The sequence below is a fragment of the Conger conger genome, chromosome 14 (assembly GCF_963514075.1).
Source record: "Conger conger chromosome 14, fConCon1.1, whole genome shotgun sequence".
Classification (NCBI taxonomy): Eukaryota; Metazoa; Chordata; class Actinopteri; order Anguilliformes; family Congridae; genus Conger; species Conger conger.
In genome coordinates, this window is record NC_083773.1 from 44,855,013 (window position 1) to 44,880,841 (window position 25,829).

At 45.4% G+C, this 25,829-nt stretch overlaps 1 protein-coding gene across 5 annotated transcripts in view; it reads left to right on the top strand.

The window, feature by feature from the left end:
- The window catches only part of itga7 (integrin, alpha 7), a 69,566-nt gene that overhangs the window by 3,640 nt on the left and 40,097 nt on the right, over positions 1-25,829 (top strand). For all 5 annotated transcript variants that reach the window (XM_061219341.1, XM_061219342.1, XM_061219343.1 and 2 more), the window contains exons 2-3: positions 23,277-23,404; positions 25,681-25,760. In XM_061219341.1, the coding sequence (XP_061075325.1) occupies positions 23,277-23,404; positions 25,681-25,760 (208 nt within the window). The remainder of the gene's footprint in view (positions 1-23,276; positions 23,405-25,680; positions 25,761-25,829) is intronic.

The following is a 25,829-nucleotide window of genomic DNA, read 5'->3' on the forward strand; positions in this document are numbered from 1 at the left end:
GTTTATGATATGCATATTTTAACAAAGGTCTTTGCATTACTAGAGAGAGAGAGAGGGGAGGGGGAGGGGAGAGAGATAATAATTATAAGCAGGATTCCCTTACATGTTTTCTTGTATGAGTCTGAAAAGACGTCTTTGGCGGTATCACATCAGAAGAGCCAGAGCAGGTTTGTTTACAGGAGCTGAGGGGCCTGAGGCCAGGCTGTGTGATCAGATCCCTCTAATCCTCCTGTACCCAGGGCCTTTTCCTATTAACCAGGGCCTTTCCCCTTTATGTGGCTAATGCTATTAACCAGGGCCTTTTACCTTTCTGTGGCTAATGCTAGTGACCAGGGCCTTTTCCTATTAACCAGGGCCTTTTCCTATTAACCAGGGCATTTCCCCTTTCTGTGGCTAATGCTATTAACCAAGGCCTTTCCTCTTTATGTGGCTAATGCTAGTGACCAGGGCCTTTACCCTTTCTGTGGCTAATGCTAGTGACCAGGGCCTTTATCCTTTATGAGGCTAATGCTAGTGACCAGGGCCTTTTCCCTTTCTGTGGCTAATGGTAGTGACCAGGGCCTTTTCCCTTTCTGTGGCTAATGCTATTAACAAGGGCTAGAAACTGAGGGCTAGTAACAACCCTCAAAAGCACCTTTAAGTATTGCATTTTCCCATAAGTAATCCCTTAAAATGCGTAAAGTGTTGCATAAAACACCTTAACGACAATTTCCCTCAGTAAAATGTAAGGTTAGCTACAGATTACCTTAAGTACCTTAATGTAAAATGTTTTCATAAAAGGCAATTATGAAGATGGCAACAATATAGCTTTCAACCTACGCTGAACTACAGTTGTCCTGTCTATGGTAAACTATTTGTGAGCCACAAGCTGTGATGAAGTAATGAAGTGAGTCCACCTGCCAGTAATGACATTGATATGGGGAGAGAGGGGCAATAAAGGACTGGATTGGGTGGTGTCAGATATAAAGGTACAGTTTCTCTTTGTGTTAAAAAAATAATAATTCAGGCACAATGTGACATCAATAGGGGTAGGGTTGCCACATTTTCACTTGTCCAAACCCCAAGCAGTGCCAGAGGATAGGATGTAGGGTCATCACATTATCATCTGCAATACCATATCACCACCTTGATTAACCTTTGCTTGCCTTAACTCACCATTGAGAGAATGCCAATTGTCATTGGTTGTGATTGTAGACAGTTGGTGTGAGAGCCAATGGAATTGGGTGAACTGGCTTTTGTTTTACGCTGGCGTGCCAATGAGAGCAGGAACCAGCCAGAGAACGAGTGGGGGAGAGATGTTGAAATATATTTCTATGTGGAAAAAGGTTTTCCGACTTTCAATGGTGCATTTACTGAAAAATCAGACAAGCGATGTTCTGACTCGTCACCCTGGATGGAGAACAGGCCTGAGGCAACAGTACCACAGGATTAGTGGAGATGTACCACTGTGAATTCCTGTATGTCAGGGATCAGGCAACGAATCTTGATGACTGAGAACTGCTGGTGTTCCACCCACCCTTTACCTGGGAGTCAGGAGTAAAGGCCAATTACAAGCATTAATTAGCCAGGGAAAAAAAGGAAACCAGGCCCGGGTTTAGGATTTGAGGGCCAGAGTTGATGATGTATCACACAGCATTTACTGGTGGACGCTGCAGTTCAGCTCAGCAGTGAGGCATCAATTAGTCCCAGCTCAGCCCTGTGCTCTCATTGGCTGGTTGGCAGTAAGGCGACCCGTGCAGGTGTGTCAACCAGAAGGATGTTTACTCATCACTCCGTATGCGAGTGACGCAGTGGAGTCGTATTGATTAATGCTGACCCAGGGTCAGAGCCTGCTCCCTCTCTCAGGCCTGTATGGGGTGGAGGACCCAGGGATCAGAGCCTGCTCCCTCTCTCAGGCCTGTATGGGGTGGAGGACCCAGGGATCAGAGCTGGCTCCCTCTCTCAGGCCTGTATGGGGTGGAGGACCCAGGGATCAGAGCCTGCTCCCTCTCTCAGGCCTGTATGGGGTGGATGACCCAGAGATCTGCACCTGTCTATTCTTGGGCGTTTACACACAAGTGGGCGCACTCTTGTTATTCTTTACCGAAATAGAGCAGTTCACTGAAATTAGAGTTTTTGCTCCGTGTGGACAGCAATCAGTAATACAAGCGCACATAATGTTTGATACAGTAGCTCATTAGGTCTGCAACACACCATCCACAACTGTTTGTGCAACACACTGGGCAGGCTCAGTTATTTACCTGGCTGAACTCTCTCTCTCTCTCTCTCTCTCTCTCTCGATCGATTAGTCCCAGCTCAGCATCTGTCAAGTCAGCTTTTCTCTCTTTTTCTTTCTTCCTTTTAGTTCAATGATGCTTTATTGACAGGATACCCAAGGTTAGGTTGCCTAAGTATAAACACAGCATGTAAATTACATAACGCCGGGATAAGAAGACCGTACTGAAGTCTCACATACACATTTAGTTTCTGCGTTTTATAATTCAATTGCTCACCAGTTGTAGGCAGGTAGCTGTAGGTGAGCTGAACCTGATGGCTATAAACTGACAGGTCAGTTTGGCAGTTTGTGGGTTGAGGATTTTTGAGAAAATGAGTTAGTGTCGTATGTATGTTGTTTATAGGGCACTAAATACATTTGTGAAGTTTGATGCAGAAATACTGTTTACTGTTGAAAAAATGCTACATTTAAAAGTGTGTGCTTGGAGCCCATTCACTTTGGAAGCTTAGTATCTCAAAAGTTTCAGAACGCAAATAGAACCTTTTAATTCTCAGCTCACAGGTTTCTAACAGCCAATAGAAAGCTCACCTCAGGCACAGATGAGCCTGTCAATCAAGCAATCAATCAATCATTGCTTTTACAGACATTTTATTACACAGTGCTTTAAAATGGATAATTTCTTGTCAAGCTTGTCATTTTCTGCTCTGTATCAGCATTTTCCCCCTGTTATTTGTGTTGTGGTCTCTCCACAACACGAAAAACAAACAAAAAAATAAAATAATAATAATTATAATAAAAGTAATAAGCAATAAAACAATCACACGTCAGGCTAAATTATAAGCGCTCATACGAAGATAAGTGGAGAAGCAGGCAGAGAACACCTCAGGTCGACAAACGGAGAAACCAGATGCAACCAGGAAGTGAGTTGAGTTGAGGTTTTATTTTCATAGGTCCACAAACAGAGCTCAATCGCCAGCAAACAGTCACAGGAGAGGCAGGCAGAGGCTTTGTCATTGTCACAGGTGAGAGGTTCATTAACAGAATAGCAATCCAAGAAGTTCCGGGTACAAAATCGGCGTTCAATAATCAGAAGCCTTCTCAAACCAGAAGTGGGTCAATACACAGGTAGACAATCAGGAAACCGCTTGAGAGGATGTGAAGAACACACACGAATCTACCAAAGTGACTGTGGAGACCTAGACGTATAGGAACACAGGTGCATTAAACTGGAATGGCCATCAGGTGAGAAAATGGAAATGAGGAAATAACAAACAGGTGAAATGAACGACTGGAGTGAGCGGTATGGAGCGGGAGTTAGGACAAACCGTGACAAGAAACCAACAACGCAAACTAGAACGCAATGTGGTGTAACAATGGTAATGAGAAATGATGAGACAAATAGATGCGGTGAGAAAACACGGGACAGACAATGATGTGAAAATAAGTCTGAACACAAAACATTAATGAGGGAAAAACACAGAATGTGACAACACACTAATCAGCCATGGCTAAACGTGTAGTATGAAGCACAACTGCGCACTGTGTTCACCCAGTGACCCAGTGAATGAGGCTGTGAAGTGGCCTTTGGGTTCCTTTTGCTACTTTTGCTTGATTCGGGTTTGTTTGATAAATGAATCCGTCACTGTTAGTCATAGATAAGATGGCAGCTCTCGTCTCAGCCCATTGCTCAAACCACTGCTTCATTGATTTCCCCTGCCGGTTATAGGGGGTTACAGGGGCTGGAAGGGGGTTATAGGGGGTTATAGGAGGTTATAGGGGCTGAAAGGAGGTTATAGGGGGTTATAGGGGGTTATAGGGGGTGAAAGGGGGACTCGATTTGCTGTTACACCATCGCATTCAGGCAGACCTGAGGGCAGAGCTGCCCAACCCTGTTCCTGGAGATCTTCTATCCTGTAGGGTCTCATTTCAACCCGAGTTTGGCATAACTGATTCCTCTAATCAGATCCACAAATCTCTAGCTGTGGAATGAGGTGTGCTTTGTTAGGATTGGAGTGAAAACCTACAGGATGGTAGATCTCCAGGGATAAGGTTGGGCAGCCCTGCTCCAGCTGTTGAATGAGGTGTGCTTTGTTAGGGTTGGAGTGAAAACCTACATGATGGTAGATCTCCAGGAACAGGGTTGGGCAGCCCTGCTCTAGCTGTTGAATGAGGTGTGCTTTGTTAGGTTTGAAGGGAAACTCACAGGACGGTAGATCTCTAGGAACAGGGTTGGGCAGCCCTGCTGAACGAGGACAGCGATTCTGGAAATGCAGGGGTTAAGTCTCACTGACCCAATTCAGATACCGTTACCTCACGTTGGTATCTTGCATGTATTTAAATGCACTACTGAGAACATGCATGGATATAAATTATTTTTATATCCTGCGTGTTATTGCGAACCGTGTCTCCTTTTAAAATGGCTGTCATGCAGAATGGATGGGCACTCTTATCCATATATATGTATGTGTATGACTTTCACTTTAACCTTCCAGTGTTGTTTGACTCACTAGTCTTAACAGGAGCTGTTTCATATAATGTGGATAAACCATCTGTAAATCATCGGTTTATGTTTCAGAGTCTGGTATTAATCGGTAACCAGTCTTGTACAACTAGTGCAAGATGCCTGACGTTATAAAGAAAAACAATTCTTTGCATTTATGAATCATCACAGCTTCTGTCAGAGACTGCGTTTGAAATTCCCATATGAATGTATTTGTTATTCAGTTTCTTGTACAGGTTAAACTCAGTGAGCACTTCATTAGGTATTTATTAGACTTATTTTTTCAGGCTTATTGGTCTTTTGCTGCTGTAGCAGCACTTAGAGGTTTGACGCGTTGTGTGTTCAGACTGGTCAAAGCTGACAGAAAGGTGACAGTAACGCAAATAAGCACACATTACAACATTGGTATGCAGAAGAGCAGCTCGTAACATACAACGTATCATACAACTCTAAGTGGATAAGCTACAGCAGTAAGAGTCTCAAAAAATAAGTCTAATAAATACCTAATAAAGTGTTCACTGAGTGTATCTGTGTCACCTGCAGTTGACACTGCCATTTAATTTGGTAGGTGTCAGTTTATAGATGCATTTATTTGAGAGTTCATTTGGATTTAGTATCCCTATATATTTCAATGTATTTTTACATTGCTGGTTGGAGATGAGCTGTCCTGGTTTCCGCTGACTGTGGTGTTAGTCCCTGTTGATGAGGATGAGTCCTCTGTTGTTCAGCTCTGTCCGGTCCCGGGTTTCCCCTCGTTCGTAGAGCTTATATCCTCCCTCTCTGGGGTCCACCTTTGTTTCCCGTGGACCTGAGGCGCCCTCGGTCTCGAACCCCTCCTCAGGAGATCAGGTTGCGTGGGGCTTCACGTACAGAATCCATCTACAGCTCTGGTTCCAGGCTCCGTGTTGGGAATGCCAGCTATTTCCGGCTGTCTCCAGTATCCGGGTGGCAGGCTGGTTCTTCCAGGGCTGTGAAACGGGAATGTTAGCCCCTGGCTTGACTTCCCGGCTGAATCAGACTGAATGGAGTCAGAGAGGAGCTGGAGTCCATTCCGCTTAAAAGCAGCCAATTCACAAAATTAATCTAAATGTCATTCAGACATTTTATTTCATATCCTCATAAAGCATTATTTGCTTTGCTAATACATGAATTGAAATGCAGTTAATTTACTGAATTGAGGTGCAATTGACCCAAACTATTGAGGCAAACCTGATGCAAAATTCTACCTAATGCAGAATTATACCCAATGTGTTTTTAAGCATAAAAACATGTCAACCCCCAGAAGCGGTATTACTGAGTTAGGTGGATAACTGCACTGAGTAAAACCCAGATCCCCAAAACTGGACTGAAGTAAAAAGAGATGTTCTGATTCCAAGGCCTAAATTGGCTGCCAACTGCAAGAAAACCACAAAAACCAGTGGGGACTGTGGCTCTCCAGGACTAGAGTAAACCACCACTGGTATGTACCCCAGAGGATATGTGGCACTTGGTGACTTGGGCCATGCCCGAAACAGCCTCATAAATACTGTGTCCTACTCAACATGCTCACAGCCTTGAGGCTCATCTTCAATTGCTTATTTTAACCTTCCCTGTCTCCTTGTGCCTTCCCTGTCTCCTTGTTGCTTCCCTGTCTCCTTGTGCATTCCCTGTCTCCTTGTGCCTTCCCTGTCTCCTTGTGCCTTCCTTGTCTCCTTGTTGCTTCCCTGTCTCCTTGTTCCTTCCCTGTCTCCTTGTTCCTTCCCTGTCTCCTTGTTGCTTCCCTGTCTCCTTGTTGCTTCCCTGTCTCCTTGTTCCTTCCCTGTCTCCTTGTTGCTTCCCTGTCTCCTTGTTCCTTCCCTGTCTCCTTGTTGCTTCCCTGTCTCCTTGTTCCTTCCCTGTCTCCTTGTTCCTTCCCTGTCTCCTTGTTCCTTGCCTGACCTGGAACTAGATGGTCTACCATCTTTAAGGGAATTAAATCGGAGCTGGGAGTCTCCCGAAGATCTCTTGAGCAAGGAAACATGAGCACATTCTGAGTGGAAGTATTTTTTCAGAATACGTGACATACAAATGATCGACCAATGGATCCACCTCTCCCCATCTGCCACACATCTGCTACGTCTGTTACTGACGTGGCTTCAAAATAACATTTGAAGGAGCAAGGACTCCATTTGAAGGAGCAAGGACTCCATTTGAAGGAGCAAGGACCATTTGCCTAATACACGTTTTCTCAAGTCTCCCACATTCACCTTCCTTTCCTTGCCTCCCCTGATGGGTGGAGCTAGGAGCAAGGAAAGGACGCAAGGATTGGACTGAGCCCCGCGGTTACAGGCAGATGGGAAGGCATTGGAATTAACCTTGAAGAGAGTGGTGCTGGGAATTATATTGATTGCCATTGTAAAGCTTCCAGTGAACGCTGTGTGCACATGATCTCCAGAGGTCCACTAAGCTCAATATCAGGTGTCGTAACCTTCAGTCCTGGAAGGCCACAGACAGTTGTTTTTATTCCCTTTCAATCGCAGCCAAATTCGGACTTGGGAACAGCGTGTACAAACTCTTTAGCCAATCAACAACTTAAATTAAGGACAGAAACACATCAAAAATCAGACCCAGCAGTCCAGGATTTGAGTTTGAGAGCCCTGTTCAATATGGCCCATATACAGGTATATACACAGGGCTGCCCAACCCTGTTCCAGGAGTTCTATCGTCCTGTAGGTTTTCACTCCAAACCTAACAAAGCACACTTGAGTCTACCAATTAGCACCTCTATAAGATCTCCAGCTGTTGAATTAGGTGTGCTTTCTTACAGCTGGATTCAATTAAATAAAATTCTGTTTTATTTGTATAGCGCTTTTCACAGAAGACTGTCACAAGGATGCTTTAAGGAGTAACAGAAGGGGGAAAAGGGGAAACACCAGATAGCAAGCACATGAGACAAAAAACATTCAAACTGTGGCAAGAAAAAACTCCTTAAATACATTTCATGAGGAACCTGACTACAGAGGGGGAGCCCATCCTCCCCTGGCCAGTGAGCTTTAACGGTAGATTGGATACAACAGAAATCAAAGGAATCTATCCAAAACTATGAATGAAACAAAACTGAAAACTTACTGGGTGCTAGACCTTCAGGAACAGGGCTGGACAGCACTGGCTTGACCTAGCAATTCGCCAATCAGCAATCAGCAATTCACCAATTCACCAATCAGCACAAAGCAATTCACAACTTCACCAATCAGCACAAAGCAATTCACCAATCAGCACAAAGCAAGTTAACTGTTGCATTTTAAGTCCTAATTCCTTCAGTAAGTTACAATGGTGTAAGCCAGCCCTGGCGGTGGTATACTTTCCTTGTTCTTACGCTTACCTTAAAGGTACAATAGGTAATTTCGGACTCCTAACGGTCAAGAGAGGAAGTGCAACAACAGACAACCTCAAACCACAACACTGTTTAAGCTTCCCACAGTCTATAAAAATTGTGTTATTATACTGTCCAGTGTTCTTGTGCTGTGTTTTACAAAGTTAACAGTGACAAACGCAACAGAGCCTGCCGTCTTTTCGTAGTGTTCTAGTAAGAAAATGTTCGCCAAACAGGTGACTTAATGAAATCTTGACTTCGGTGTGCTACAAAACACTATTTATATTTTTTGTATTTTTTTAAGTTTTCACTTTAACTAACCAACTATATTGTGAGCAAGCAAGTTATTTGCCAATATAACTAGCTGGCTATATAACTAAGATATGGTAGACTACCACAAAGGATGCAACAGTGACTTCCAGTTTGAGGGAAATAAAGGTTTAGCTAAACACGAATAGTTGAACATGTAAAGAGATAAAAGGAACGTGTAGCTGCCCAAATTGCTCTCCAGACAAGCGATCACTGAAACTATGTACTATTTCTTATCTAGTTAGAAAACAATACCAGTTCACTGTCAGTAACAGCAAGCAAATTAGCTATTACTAGTTAGCTTGAAAAATGTACAAATATCCACCTGAGGCACAATGCTTGTGCATTCACTGCTATGTTCGTATTGCCTATATTTTATCTTGAGTGGATATTTGTAAATTTGTCAAGCTAACCATAGCTAATTTGCTTGTTGCTAACGAAAGCGGACGGGTATTGTTTTATAACTACATATGTAGTCTGCGCCTGGATAATAAGCAATAAATGCCCCCACGCCAATTGGCTGTGGCAGTTAGAACCTACTTTCAACCAGTGAGCTTGAATTGTTGTGCAGCTGTACAATGTTTAGATACAGAGTGACGGCCCGACAAATGTACACTTTGAAACCCGAATTTAGGGACTATGAACACAGGAAGAGGGTGACTCAGCATGTCAGTGAGCCTTTTTCAATAATAGGAAGGGATTTACAATGGTCTTGTAACAATTTTTACACAAAAATCTTAGCTAGTGTACCTTTAAGTAAGTTGAATACTGATCAGTGCTCAGTTAAAATGGAACTTCAACCTTAACACAGAGCTCAGTTAAAGTGAAACTTCAATCTTAATGCAGAGCTCTGTTAAAATGGATCCCTGGATTGCACACAGGTTTGGGAAACATAGTTATCTATGGAATTTACAAACCGTGAAATACAAGTGTATTTTTCTGAAAATTTTATGTTTTTAGGGATATCAAATACAGGAGAAACATCTGAAGAGAAAGAAAAGACCAATATGAACAGCAGAAACAGCCTTTGGTTTCCCAGAGCCTGCAGTGTAAATTAATTCTGCCAGTATAACTTAATTGTGTGTTCTAGCTATGATCTGCTATACATTCCCTTCTCAAGCCTCTTTCTCTCTTCCCCCCTCCCTCCCCCCTCACTCTATCCATCCATCTCTTGACACTATACAACATCTCCAATAATATCTCCCATCACCCTGCCCCTCCCATCCTATAAACTAATAATAACTTGTTTTCACAAGACCACCAGTATCCCAGAGGGCATTGCAAGAGGCCAGATTGCCACAAACTAATTCTTGTTACCCTTGCTATGCTGTCAAATGCCTCCCCGACCCTGCCCTCTGTCTCTTTCTCTCACTTCAGAAAACAAAATAGTGCAGCTCTTACAGTAGTGTCCTAGCTGTGGAAATGACTGAATCTGCTTTGAAAAGGGAGCAGTACAACTCCTTCACACATTCCAAACGTATTCGACAACTTCTGAGGGCACATTTGCATTAAAATGGGAAAATGAAATCCCCATTTGAAAAGGGTCTTAAGAGCTGGGGGTGACCCTGCCCCTTTCCACTCCCTAAATCAATGAATGCCCCCCTCCTTTCAGACACACACAGCGCGTCTCTCAGTCCCGCTCCAGCGTGGCTCATAAACGTCCTGGGTTTGGCATTGTGATGGTCTGGGCTTTATTTATCTGAATGATCAGAGGGAGGGGCCTGGGGTCCCACAGTGAGCCACACACAGCCTCTCTCTCTCTCTCTCTCTCTCTCTCTCCCTCTCTCTCTCTCTCTCTCTCTCTCTCTCTCTTACACACACACGCACACACACACACTCACACACACGCACACACACACTCACACACACGCACACACACACACACACATTCACGCACACACACAATCACACACACACACGCACACACTCACACAAACACACGGTTCAGCAGCTGCTTGTTCCTTTTCATCACCCTGGTCTTTCTTCCTCCTCTTTCTTGTCCTCCCCTGCTCGCCCTCTCCCTGAATAAAGGCTCGGTGTGGAGCCGTGGCCTTCATAAATTCGGCACTGCAGACATCAGTGCAGAACAGGAACAATCTGCACATTCACAGCGCCTAGAAACGCCCTCGGCCAGTCCGCCTCAGAGCCAGACCCCATTACCCTCACACAGAGGAGTACATAACCGCTCACCACAGCCTCAATGCCCATCTCTCTACTGTCTACTCTTTTTACTGACTATTTCTCACTGTGTACACTCATTGACCACTTTATTAGGTATTTATTAGGCTTTATTAGGCTTTTTTAAAATCTTCTGCTGCTGTAGCCTATCTACTTAAGAGGTTTGACACATTGTGTGTTCAGAGATGCTCTTCTGCATACCACTGTTGCAGTGCGTGGTTACTCTCACCCTCCTGTCAGCTTTGACCAGTCTGGCCATTCTCCTCTGACGTCTCTCATTAACAAGGCATTTTTTCTGGCCAGCTACATACACACACACACACACACACTCATACACATGCACACACACACGCACACACACATACACAGACAGACACACGCACTCACACTCACATACACACCCCTCGTGTGAAGCGTATGAATCTGACCAGCGTTCCCTTGGAGACAGATGAATAAATCACAGTGATCCTCCCGCTTGAGGAAAACAGGCAGTTTCATTTACGCCTGGCACGGAGCCGCACGCAATCTGATAACTGGAGGAGACGCTGTTACCGGGGGATACGGGGCTGTTACCGGGGGATACGGGTCGTTACTGGGGATACGGGGCTGTTACCGGGGGATACGGGTTGCTGCAGGAGACGTTTTTCTGGAACGTGTGCAGTAAAATTAAAAGTTTTCTCTCACGGTGGTACACGGCCCGAAGAGTAAGGCAGCCTCCCATCATGCATTGCAGCATGTATAGACATTATCACAGAATAGAATATAAGACCTTATTACCCATTAAAAGTACATATTGAATCTGCAGGTTTCAGTCTGATTTAGCTGTGAATGCCTCCTGTGCTCATCTGAATGGAGAGTACCTTTTTGCAGTGTTGACTGTACTGTGCATACTTATACAAGAGCTGACCACACTTTCAGCTTCTGTAATATCAAATGACTATCACAGATTAAGAATTAGACCTTGATACTAAACCCCATGCTGTGCTCAGACTGAAGCGTATCATATTTATACATTTTTATTTAAATTTCTCTGTATTTAAGTTAAGTAATTTGTCTTAATATACAATAATTTGTCATTGAGCCCTTACTGTATATTAACTCGTATATACAGGCCTTCTTCTTGGTCTTCTGCTGTAGCCTATCCACTTCGAGGTTTGATGCGTTGTGTGTTCAGAGATGTTCTTCTGGTTACTACTGTTGTAAGGTGTGGTTATTTGCCTTATTGTCACCTTCCTGTCAGCTTTGACCAGTCTGGCCATTCTCCTCTGACCTCTGACCATTAACAACTCACTTTTGTCCACAGAACTGCTGGATGCTTTTAGTTTTTTTCATGATTCTTTGCAAACTGTAGAGAATGGGGTGCATGCAAATTCCAGGAGATCAGCAGTTTCTGAGATACTCAAACCCCCTGTCTGCCACCAACAATCATTCCACAGTCAAAGTCACTTAGAACACATTTGCTCCCCATCCTGATGGTTGATGTGAACATTATCTGAAGCTCCTAGCCCGTATCTGCATCATTTTATGCATTGCACCACTGCCACACAATTGGCTGATTAGATAATCCCATGAATTAGTAGGTGTACAGGTGTTCCTAATAAAAGTCAAACGTGACTCAGCTGTTGTCTGGGAGACAGTTTGCCGCTCCACTAACCCAGGGTGGGAGTAATGGCAGGTGGTGAGGCAAATGTTAAAGTATCAGGGATTTTGTGCTCTGAGAACGGCTGAGAACGCAGGCAGTTTGCAAGATTGATGGGACACTGGAGGGGGGAGGGGTCCAGTGTGATTAGAATGTAAAAGGCCCTTGAGTTGCCCATCTCAATTTTTCTACACCAATTACGCTGCAAATGAAGGGGGGGGGGGGGGGGGGGGTCTGTGTGTGGACTGGGTACCAATAAGGCACTTAGATTTCTCAGCCCTCAGCAACCTCACTAGGGCCTCTCCGGGACCTAGAGGGGGGGGGAGTGTGTGTGTGTGTGTGTGTGTGTGTGTGTGTGTGTGTCTGTTTGTATGCGCATGTATATACAAATGTGAGTGCATGGAATTTGTCTTGCATGTGCAGTGTAACGTGTGTTGTGTCTGTGTGAATTACTAAATGACAGTTTTTGCCTTTTCTCTGAGCGAGTATAATTTATTCTTAATATATTGTGCAATTATATATAAAACATTTCTCTGGATTACTTCACTCAAAAATGCCATTGCATGATTGATTGAAGCAGGACATTGCTCGGCTTTCCTGGCATTCTTCATCACAAATGGAGCTGAATGGAGTGTTGTTCCATATGTGAGTGTAAGTGGTATAGGCTGTGTATGTGAGGATCAAAGCATATGTGTCCAATGGATATGTGTGTATGTGTGTGTGTGTGCTTGCATGCATGTGTGTATGGTATGTGTGTGTGTGTGTGTGTGTGTGTGTGTGAGTGAGTGTGCTTGCATGCATGCATGTGTGTGTGTGTGTGTGTGTGTGTGTGTGTGAGTGAGTGTGCTTGCTTGCATTTGTGTATGGTATGTGTGTGTGTGTGTGTGTGTGTGTGTGTGTGTGTGTGTGTGAGTGAGTGTGCTTGCATGCATGCATGTGTGTGTGTGTGTGTGTTTTCCCAGGAAAGACCATGATGCTACTGTACGTCTGGACATCATGAGCCTGATAAAAACGGTCCAAGTTCTCAGTTCAGGCTACAGCTGTGACCATAAGCGGAACAGGACTCTTGGCTTTTGTTGTGGGAGACCAGGAAGTGGGGAGATTACAAATTGCACAATATCATTGATAGATTAAGAAACAAAGGCAGCTAGGAAATGGTGGGCCTGATTTTTTGGGCAGTGCCCTGTTGGGGAACGCATCTCGCTCTGGGAGTCCAGCACAGCTGTCCCCGGGGGGGGCCCGTTCCAGGCCGAGTGGAATAAAGACACGAGTGAGTCACACCACAGATATTTCAGCTGTTGTTGTCCTTGTGCCGTGAAAACCGAATAATCGGGCAAAGCGTGGGCGGGGATTTTCTTGTTCATCGTCAGCCATTTTGCTCTCTTTGTCAGTACTGTGTCAGCTGTAGGCTGTAAGGCTGTGGTGACCTCCTGTTGCATTAAAGAGTACCGGTTGGCTGTGATGCTATTTTAAGTGCCTTTCACTGGTTCACAGGCTAACAAAAATTTGTTAGTGAGGCAATCTGGCCTCGAACAAGGCCCTCTGGGATATTGGTGGTCTAATGCAAACAAGTTATTCATAGTGTTTGTAGGATGGAAGCAGCAGGAAGCGAGAGATCTTGAGAGATGTTCGGCGATGGGAGATGGAGAAGGAGAGGGGGGGAAAAGAGAAATCATGGGAAGGACTGGGCGAAGAAATTGAAGCAGGAAGGTTGGGCTGAATTATGGCTGCCAACCGTTCCCAAGCCGGGGCAACCCTCTTCAACCAAGAAGGGGTTTTCTCTCATGGGCCTCCTTTTATCCTAAATAGGCTTTTATCCTCACCTGCCATGGGTGAGTGAATAAGACCAGAGATGCTCTGATTTCGAGATGCGTCAGCAGGAGCAGATATGATGGGCGATGGTGAGGATGTTCAGTAGCGCCAGCTCAGTGTTTTATGACTTGCACTTCGCAGTTCAGGTCCTGACTCAGGTAAAATCAGAGGCCGTAGGTTGTGGTCTTCAGTTGTAAAATGTTTCAGCACCAAAAGTGGAAAAGTAGAACATCAAACCTCTTTTTTAGGCTGAATAAATATTATAATAAGTTACACCTCATGATTCTCCATATATTGAGGCAGATATTGGCATATTGAGCTTTTTTCATGCCTAAAGAAGAAAAACATTTGAATAAAAGATTTATAATCGTTATCAGGGTTTAAGTAGCACCCTTAGCGAAGTTCTCAATTGATAATTATTTTCTGGCCAGTAACAAATTCTGCAAATTTACCATGATCCATAGCACAGCCATTCACAGTGAATGGAAGATTTGCTCACTGTTGCTGCCATTAATAAAACGGTTACGGCTAATGCTAGCACTTGATCTTGATCTTGATCTAATCAATGTATCTCTGATAAGACTCACTCTGAGAAAACCGCAGGTGAAAAGCTGATGATTGACTGACAGTCATGTCAGATATTAAACAGTATTATTCAGATATTAAACAGTATCATTCAGGTCACTGTATGGTTAATGAGCACTGATGGCAGAAGTGATTTGGTGGGTGACATCGCTGTGACATCACTCCTGAGTTTGTTGGGAGCAGAAGGCCGTTTCTGCCACTGGCTGAGATCTATGTGCTCATCTGGTGCTGTCCGTGTTTCACATGAACACTGGAGGCTTGGGAATAGCTGTGTTTGTAGTTTTAGCAAACCGTGAAATGCCGTGCCATTGCGTGACCAAAATATGCCCACACTTGCATTAGTGATGAAAAGATTTCATATTTTGCGCCAGACAATTCCAAGTCTGGGATCATTTTTTTTTTAATCCAGGGTAAATTGGAAATGGCAAATTCCATGGTTGGAAGCATGTATGCCCATTGACAATGCATACAGTAGCAACTGCTAATATGTTTCCAGCCTTTTTTGCATCTTTCAGCCTGACTCAGGTCATGCTATTTCTTCTTCTTCAAAGCTTCATTTCTTATTTTCTATTGTTTTAATATTTCATTTTATAAAATAGAGGTGGCACAGATGGTGCAGTGGGTAGCACTGCCGCCTCACAGCAAGGAGGTCCTGGGTTCGAATCCCCGTCGGCCGGGACCTCTCTGTGCGGAGTTTGCATGTTCTCCCCGTGTCTGCGTGGGTTTCCTCCGGGTACTCCGGTTTCCTCCCACAGTCCAAAGACATGCAGGTTCGGCTGATCGGAGAGTCTAAATTACCCGTCGGTATGAGTGTGTGAGTGAATGGTGTGTTTACCCTGCAATGGACTGGTGACCTGTCCAGGGTGTATTCCTGCCTTTCGCCCAATGTATGCTGGGATAGGCTCCAGCCCCCCTGTGACCCTGTTCAGGATAAGCGGGTTCAGATAATGGATGGATGGATGGATGGATTTTATAAAATAGCACTTATATTCATTCAATAATTCACATTATTTAATGGTGAGTTTTGTATGCATTTCCATTCATTTTAATGAATGAGAATTAATTAGACATTCTACAAATGTTTAACAAGATCTTGCCTTTGGTGAATCTAGTTAGGGATTTTTTGGATCTGAAACTCCAGTGGAAGTTTCATACGTCAGCATGTGTTGTAAATAACAGAAGTAAAAATCGCGTAATACCCTGGCTATGCTCTTCCTGTGTTAGACAGAGAGGCCGAATGTTTCTGAGAGTCAGTGGGGTATCACTTACCAGGCCTCTGACCCCGTCTCTGAAGTCACAGCGGTCAACAGCCCTGAAAGATGTCCTCCTGCGTCCCGATGTACGCCTGAGAGCCCCCTGCCTGAGAGCCCCCTGCTCCACACTGTGCTCTTCCAGGCTGGACTCCCACAGCAGGGCGCTCTCTTAAAAGATTGGCTGGTTTTCTTAATTTAATTAAGCCGGGCGCACTCTCTCGACTTTTAGCTACGGCCGCTGCTCCTTCTGAGAAAATGGATGATGTTGAGGCTTCTGTGGTCGAGGGAGAAACTGAAGTGCTATATATGGCAATAAATTGCACTTTTTTACACAATGCTGAATATATTCCACAGCATAACATTTGTAAACACTAAAGTGTTTTACTGTTTCATTTTGAATATTCGTTATTTATTTCATTTTTGTTCCACATATTTTCCTCTCTAATTGTTGTATTTACGTGTCATGTACATTCAGGGCACGCGTAAGAGGACAGCTGCTCTCAGTGTGTCTCCGAGCTGAAATAATGGAAAATTAAATATTGCAATATCTGAAAGCATGAATAATTTGTCCATTTGCCCATAGAACGTGAAGTGTTGGACAATGTTACTTTTCCATAGTCTGACTATTTGAGCATCTTTCAGCTGTGGAATGGGGGTTTGAAGCACAAACCTGCTGCAGGTCTCCATATAGAGCCTGTTTGACCTCCTACATACAGGTGTGTCTCCATATAGAGCCTGTTTGACCTCCTACATACAGGTCTGTCTCCATATAGAGCCTGTTTGACCTCCTACATACTGGTGTGTCTCCATATAGAGCCTGTTTGACCTCCTACATACAGGTGTGTCTCCATATAGAGCCTGTTTGACCTCCTACATACAGGTGTGTCTCCATATAGAGCCTGTTTGACCTCCTACATACAGGTGTGTCTCCATATAGAGCCTGTTTGACCTCCTACATACTGGTGTGTCTCCATATAGAGCCTGTTTGACCTCCTACATACTGGTCTGTCTCCATATAGAGCCTGTTTGACCTCCTACATACTGGTGTGTCTCCATATAGAGCCTGTTTGACCTCCTACATACTGGTGTGTCTCCATATAGAGCCTGTTTGACCTCCTACATACAGGTGTGTCTCCATATAGAGCCTGTTTGACCTCCTACATACAGGTGTGTCTCCATATAGAGCCTGTTTGACCTCCTACATACTGGTGTGTCTCCATATAGAGCCTGTTTGACCTCCTACATACTGGTGTGTCTCCATATAGAGCCTGTTTGACCTCCTACATACTGGTCTGTCTCCATATAGAGCCTGTTTGACCTCCTACATACTGGTGTGTCTCCATATAGAGCCTGTTTGACCTCCTACATACAGGTCTGTCTCCATATAGAGCCTGTTTGACCTCCTACATACAGGTGTGTCTCCATATAGAGCCTGTTTGACCTCCTACATACAGGTGTGTCTCCATATAGAGCCTGTTTGACCTCCTACATACAGGTGTGTCTCCATATAGAGCCTGTTTGACCTCCTACATACTGGTGTGTCTCCATATAGAGCCTGTTTGACCTCCTACATACAGGTGTGTCTCCATATAGAGCCTGTTTGACCTCCTACATACAGGTCTGTCTCCATATAGAGCCTGTTTGACCTGCTGTAGGTCTGTCTCCATATAGAGCTTAGAGTGAAAAGTCCATTTGAGCGGATTCTGTGCTAACAGTCAAACACTAAAGACACAAGGAGCTGTTAGCTCTGATGGGAAGAGTCATCTGAGGAGAGAGAGAGGGAGGGAGGGTAGAGAGAGGGGGGTAGAGAGAGAGAGACAGAGAGAGAGGGAGGGAGGGTAGAGAGAGGGGGGGTAGAGAGAGAGACAGAGAGAGAGGGAGAGAGAGAAAGAGAGAGTCAGAGAGAGAGAGGGAGAGAGAGAGGGGGGTAGAGAGAGAGAGACAGAGAGAGAGGGAGGGGGTAGAGAGAGGGGGGGGTAGAGAGAGAGAGACAGAGAGAGAGGGAGGGAGGGTAGAGAGAGGGGGGTAGAGAGAGAGACAGAGAGAGAGGGAGAGAGAGAAAGAGAGAGTCAGAGAGAGAGAGAGGGAGAGAGAGAGAGAGAGAGAGAGAGAGAGACATCAGAACCCTGGGCTGAGCAGTGCAGTAAAGTGATGAAGGACTGCAGGTTTGATTCATAGCTAGAACACTTGAGCACTTGAGTGCTTCATTCAGGCAGTTAATATCCAGCAGTACTGTGTTTAATAATGTGCTGAAGTTGTGTAAGCCTCTCTGGATGAGACTGTGTGTTAATGTGGCAGCAATTCTTTAAACGTTTAAACTTTGACTTTACTTAAACGGAGTTATGGAGTAAAATAATTTAAAAAATATAACATTTATATATATATTTCTTATATGAAATATAATACAAACACATGTATTAAGTGAAATCCTTTAAAGGATTTATACTGGACCGGTATTGAACATGCACATTGCATGTAAACCGGCAGAGCGCTGACCACCGAAAACCCTGCATCCATTTTCAACAATGTGCATAATAAAATTAGGATTGTAGGTGCTTGTGAGTAGCATAATTAAATTGCACAAATGTTTACGGTATTTTCAATGGACATTTAACCATGTTCTGAGTTTAACAGTGCAAACAGATCTCCTGTTAATTATGTATCGGTGTAAGAGAGAAATCACATGTCTGCAAGGACAGAAACAATTGCTGTAACATGCACTGCCTTGCATTGCAGTGCTCAGTCCTGTATTACTGATGATGGTGACTGATGAGGGGAAATGGGAAAGAAGCCATTTTGGAGCTGAGGTGTACTGAGTCTATAAGGGGACCTCAGAGACGGGTATGAGTGACACACGGTTACCGTGGAGACACGCTGTCCCCCTCACACCCTGTTTACCCTGGCACTCATCCCCGGGGGCTGGCATCACATGGGCATTCCAACAGGATCTGTCAAATCCCCACAGTAACACACAACACACACAAACACTCACACAGGCACACACTCGCACACACACTCTAACACTCACACACGCACACACTTGCACACACTCGCACACACACACTAACACTCACACACACACACTCACACACGCACACACTCGCGCACACACACACACACACTCACACTCACACACGCACACACACACACACTCACACACACACACACACACACCCACACACTCGCACACACTCACTAACACTCACACACACACACTCACACACACTCGCACACACTCACACACACACTCACACACACACACACACACACACACACACACCCACACACTCACACACACACACACACACACACACACACTCACTCACACACTCTCACACACACACACACACACACACACTCTCACTCAACACACACAATATGCACTAACACTCACACACACACAAACGCATACACACCCACACACACACACAGATCCTGGCAAGGAGATTGGGATTATGGAAGAGGGGTAAGGGAGGAAGAAAGGATGATGAATTATATGAGGGTAATTTGTTTGGGTGAATTTGCCAGTATATTCATACAAAAGGAATCCAGTATTTAGGAGAACCTCTATGTGAGAATAAATGTGTGTGTATGTGCATATGTGTGAGCCTGTGTGTGTGTGTATGGGTGCGCATATGTGTGTGCTTGTGTGAGTGTGTGTGAGTGTGTGTGTGAGTGTGTGTATGCTTGTGTGTGTGTGTATTAAGGGAGGGGATGATAAAGGGCAGGAAACTGTACAGTAGCATAGCATTCTGAACACTAGCATTATGAACAGTAGCATAGCATTCTGAACACTGGCATTCTGTACAGTAGCATAGCATTCTGAACACTAGCATTCTGAACAGTAGCATAGCATTCTGAACAGTAGCATTCTGTACAGTAGCATAGCATTCTGAACACTAGCATTATGAACAGTAGCATAGCATTCTGAACACTAGCATTATGAACAGTAGCATAGCATTCTGAACAGTAGCATAGCATTCTGGGCAGTAGCATTCTGTACAGTAGCATAGCATTCTGAACACTAGCATTATGAACAGTAGCATAGCATTCTGAACACTAGCATTCTGTACAGTAGCATAGCATTCTGAACACTAGCATTATGAACAGTAGCATAGCATTCTGAACACTGGCATTCTGTACAGTAGCATAGCATTCTGAACACTAGCATTCTGAACAGTAGCATAGCATTCTGAACAGTAGCATTCTGTACAGTAGCATAGCATTCTGAACACTAGCATTATGAACAGTAGCATAGCATTCTGAACACTAGCATTATGAACAGTAGCATAGCATTCTGAACAGTAGCATAGCATTCTGGGCAGTAGCATTCTGTACAGTAGCATAGCATTCTGAACAGTAGCATAGCATTCTGGGCAGTAGCATTCTGTACAGTAGCATAGCATTCTGAACAGTAGCATTGCATTTTGGGCAGTAGCATAGCATTCTGAACACTAGCATTCTGAACAGTAGCATAGCATTCTGGGCAGTAGCATGTGTATGTGTGTGTGTGTGTGTATGTGTGTGTATGTGTGTGTATGTGTGTGTATGCATACTTGTGTGCAAATGCATTTGTGGCTTAATATTTTGCACACATTTTATTTAATGTCACTGTGTGTGTGTGCAGAGGTGTGTACATTTTGTGTGTGTGTGTGTGTGTGTGTATGTGTGTGTGCTTGTGTGCTTGCATGCCTGTGTGTGAGTCTGTACATTATAGTGTGTGTATCACATTACAGCAGATGCTTTTTTCCGGAGCAACTTCCACATTTCACATTTTACACACAACCCATTTCCAGCTGGACATTTACTGGGCCTCTCAGCCACATCCACTGAACAGCCCTTGTCTCCTCAAGTCTAGCATCTGTCACAATGGAGGTCTGAATGTTTTGGCTGCGCTGCTTTTACAAATGGGGGCACTCTGCCCACCAGCGTAGCCCCAACTTGAGTGTGATAAACAGCAGACCCCCCACACACACACACACCCACACCTGTCCCGCTGTGTATACATATGGGGGTCACACTTAAATATAAACCAAAGCCGGCTTGTTAACCCCTGTGTAATAGTTTCACATTTAGCCTGCGTCTTTTAAACGTGCTTTGTCAGGCGTATTTTACAATCACTGCACTGCACTGGAAAAGAAGGCCTGAGCTCATCAATAGGATTATATGACAGCTGACTGTGCGTGTGAAATATAATCACTCACTTTAACACCTTATATGTTTATATGTTACTGCTTTGTGTAGCGTGACTATTTTTGTTCACTTTACAATGTGTTATTAAGCCAACAGATTGTGTCTCACGCATGACCGAGCAGTCCGTCTTTACCAGTCACAAGAGCCTATGACTAATCACGCTGTCATCATTTATTAAACAGCGTTTCAGACGCAGAATGCTGATTTAAAATAATCAGTGCATCCATTATGTCAGCTGTAGTCAGAAAGTGAAGCAGGTGGAGTCAGCACTTTAATTATTTATCCACCAGGCTGGAGGGGAGGGGGATGAGTGAAGGGTGTGGTGGATCCGGGGACAAACTGCAGCAGAGTGAGCCAGGGCCCTGGGTGGGGTGGGGTGAGGGGATGAGTGGGAGCCAGGGCCCTGGGTGGGGTGGGGTGAGGGGATGAGTGGGAGCCAGGGCCCTGGGTGGGGTGGGGTTAGGGGATGAGTGAATGGTGTGGTTAATATGAGGACAGACTGCAGCAGGTCCTGGGTGGGGTAAGGGGTGTGGGGTAGGGGGTGTGGGGTAAGGGGAGTGGGGCGTGGGGAGTGGGGTAGGGGGAGTGGGGTAGGGGGAGTGCGGAGTGGGGTAGGGGGTGTGGGGTCAGGGGAGTGGGGTAGGGGGTGTGGGGTAAGGGGAGTGGGGTAGGGGGGGTGGGGAGTGGAGTAGGGGGAGTGGGGTAAGGGGAGTGGGTCAGGGGGAGTGGGGTAGGGGGTGTGGGGCGTGGGGAGTGGGGTAAGGGGTGTGGGGTAAGGGGCGTGGGGAGTGGGGTAAGGGGAGTGGGGTAGGGGGTAAGGGGAGTGGGGTAGGGGGTGTGGGGTAAGGGGAGTGGGGTAGGGGGTGTGGGGCGTGGGGAGTGGGGTAAGGGGTGTGGGGTCAGGGGAGTGGGGTAAGGGGAGTGGGGTGTGGGGAGTGGGGTAAGGGGAGTGGGGAGTGGGGTAAGGGGAGTGGGGCATGGGGTAAGTGGAGTGGGGTAGGGGGAGTGGGGTAGGGGGAGTGGGGCGTGGGGAGTGGGGTAGGGGGTGTGGGGTAAGGGGAGTGGGGTAGGGGGTGTGGGGTAAGGGGAGTGGGACGGGGGGTGTGGGGTAAGGGGAGTGTGACGGGGGAGGGAGGGTGTTGAGTCCAGGCCTGGGTGGCTGAGCAGCAGAGACAAAAGGAGCGCACAGCAGCTGCTGTGTGTCTTTGGAGGAGGGGGAGGCCATGGGGCGGCGGGGGTCCGCTGCTCTGTCTGAGCGCCGACAGGGTAGCAGCCTACCTGCCTAGGGGGACGTGTGCTAGATTTATTCCAGGATCAGACAGAGTGTCACCTCTGCTCATCTGGCCTCTGTCACACTGGCAGCCCTCCTAGCCCAGCGTTTAGAGCCAGGGTGTGAGATAGGAGACGGGGGTAGGCGCTAATTTAAGCACAGCTGGGGGTGAGGTCGGTCGCTGGGAGCGAGGATGTAGTGTTTCGACCAAACCTCTGCTTTCCCTCCTCTTCGACCAGACCTGGATCAATTACATTATTTTTTTGGATTCAAATACTGTTCTGTGCTTGACTGCAATCCTGCTGCAGTTCAGCCAACCAAGAGGACCAGAAGGCAGGCTTTGCACTTTTTTAAAGCATTTCATTGCTTCCCATACACCAGACAAGCTCAGTAAAGCGGAGAAAAGTATTTGACCCGGGCCTTTCCTCTCCCCCTTTCCTTTTCCTCCTCTCCCCTCTGTTTATTCTACCCTCATATACCTCTCTTTCTCTACCCCCCCCACACACACACACACACACACACACACACACTCACACACACACACACACCCACCCACACACACACTCACACACCCACATACACACACACTCACACACACATACACACCCACCCACACACACACACACACACACCCACACACACAGTGGTGGGGTGGAATGCGGCTCAACCATGCGTTTTTAAATAGACCCTTTGACCAGCCGGCCCTAATAAGGCAGAGACCAATGACAGGACCCAAAATACCAGCTGCCATGGCATCCAACATAAACCTTCCCTGAGTCTGAGAGGGAGAGGATGTTAGCGCCAGCGTGTAGCATGTTCATGCTTCTTTGTTAACAACTTCACTTTAAACCTGATGGTTGAAGCTGAGATCAGCTACATGCAACAAATGCCATTGGGAATATAAAAAGCAGGACGGAATCTGAGCTGATCCTGTTTGGATAAAATAAACACGCTCTGATGATGTGTGTGTGTGTGTGTGTTGTCCCTGCAGGATCCTGGTGGGGGCTCCCCAGGCTCGTGGGCGGAAGGCCCAGAGACACACCCGTCCTGGCGCCCTGTACCGCTGTCCAATCAGCGCAGAGGAGCACGACTGTGAGCGTGTGGACATCGATGGAGATGGTGAGGGACCACAGCTCAGCATCATAACACAGTGCTGAGATTCACAACACAGAACACAGCTGAGCTTCAGAATACAGAACACAGCTGAGCTTCAGAATACAGAACACAGCAGAGATTCATAGCACAGAACACAGCTGAGCTTCATAACACAGAACACAGCTGAGATTCATAACACAGAACACAGCTGAGCTTCATAACACAGCTGAGATTCATAACACAGAACACAGCTGAGATTCATAACACAGAACACAGCTGAGCTTCAGAATACAGAACACAGCTGAGCTTCAGAATACAGAACACAGCAGAGATTCATAGCACAGAACACAGCTGAGCTTCATAACACAGAACACAGCTGAGCTTCAGAATACAGAACACAGCTGAGCTTCAGAATACAGAACACAGCAGAGATTCATAGCACAGAACACAGCTGAGCTTCATAACACAGAACACAGCTGAGATTCATAACACAGAACACAGCTGAGCTTCATAACACAGAACACAGCTGAGATTCATAACACAGAACACAGCTGAGCTTCATAACACAGCTGAGATTCATAACACAGAACACAGCTGAGATTCATAACACAGAACACAGCTGAGCTTCAGAATACAGAACACAGCTGAGCTTCAGAATACAGAACACAGCAGAGATTCATAGCACAGAACACAGCTGAGATTCATAACACAGAACACAGCTGAGCTTCAGAATACAGAACACAGCTGAGCTTCAGAATACAGAACACAGCAGAGATTCATAGCACAGAACACAGCTGAGCTTCATAACACAGAACACAGCTGAGATTCATAACACAGAACACAGCTGAGCTTCATAACACAGCTGAGATTCATAACACAGAACACAGCTGAGATTCATAACACAGAACACAGCTGAGATTCATAACACAGAACATGGCTGAGATTCATAACACAGAACATAGCTGAGATTCATAACACAGAACATAGCAGAGATTCATAACACAGAACATAGCTGAGATTCATAACACAGAACATAGCTGAGATTCATAACACAGAACATAGCTGAGATTCATTGCACAGAACACAGCTGAGATTCATAGCACATTCATAAAGTGATCACTGAGTATATAATGCAGAACACAACTGGCCATCATACACAGTAAACTGTTTAATGTAAAATCAACTCCTACGGAGTACATATGGTTCCTATTGGACTCATGTGTACTCTGTTAACAGAGTTGAATGAAAAGTTGACACTAGACATTTTACATAACAGAGCACAGCTGAGTTACATAGTCCATAACACAGAGAACAGCTGAGTTCCACAGTCCATAACACAGAGAACAGCTGAGTTCCACAGTCCATAACACAGAGCACACCTGAGTTACATAGTCCATAACACAGAGCACAGCTGAGTTACATAGTCCATAACACAGAGAACAGCCGAGTTCCACAGTCCATAACACAGAGCACACCTGAGTTACATAGTCCATAACACAGAGCACAGCTGAGTTACATAGTCCATAACACAGAGAACAGCTGAGTTCCACAGTCCATAACACAGAGAACAGCTGAGTTCCACAGTCCATAACACAGAGCACACCTGAGTTACATAGTCCATAACACAGAGCACAGCTGAGTTACATAGTCCATAACACAGAGAACAGCTGAGTTCCACAGTCCATAACACAGAGAACAGCTGAGTTCCACAGTCCATAACACAGAGCACACCTGAGTTACATAGTCCATAACACAGAGCACAGCTGAGTTACATAGTCCATAACACAGAGAACAGCTGAGTTCCACAGTCCATAACACAGAGCACACCTGAGTTACATAGTCCATAACACAGAGCACAGCTGAGTTACATAGTCCATAACACAGAGCACAGCTGAGTTGCGTAGTCCATAACACAGAGCACACCTGAGTTACATAGTCCATAACACAGAGCACAGCTGAGTTGCATAGTCCATAACACAGAGCACAGCTGAGTTACATAGTCCATAACACAGAGCACAGCTGAGTTGCATAGTCCATAACACAGAGCACAGACAAACATCATAATACATACCATAGAGCACAGCTGAACCTTTACCATATCATATAGATTACAGTAATGGGTGATAATAATTAATCTATGGATTATACTGCATTTAACACACAACATACTGTACAGCTGAGCACAATGACGGTGCACAGTCCACCATTATAACACTTTGAGAGAAAAAAGTGAATGTGATTTTCACAGTAATGACGTACAGTAGCTGCTAGATGCTGTAATTCTGTCCTTTTGTCCTCAGTACGGACCGACCGCGAGAGCAAGAACAACCAGTGGCTTGGGGTGACGGTGAAGAGCCAGGGGATCGGAGGGAAAGTGGTGGTGAGTGTGTCCTCATCCTGCCTCTTCTACATACAGGAATAATTCAATAAGCATCAGGGACCTGAGGGT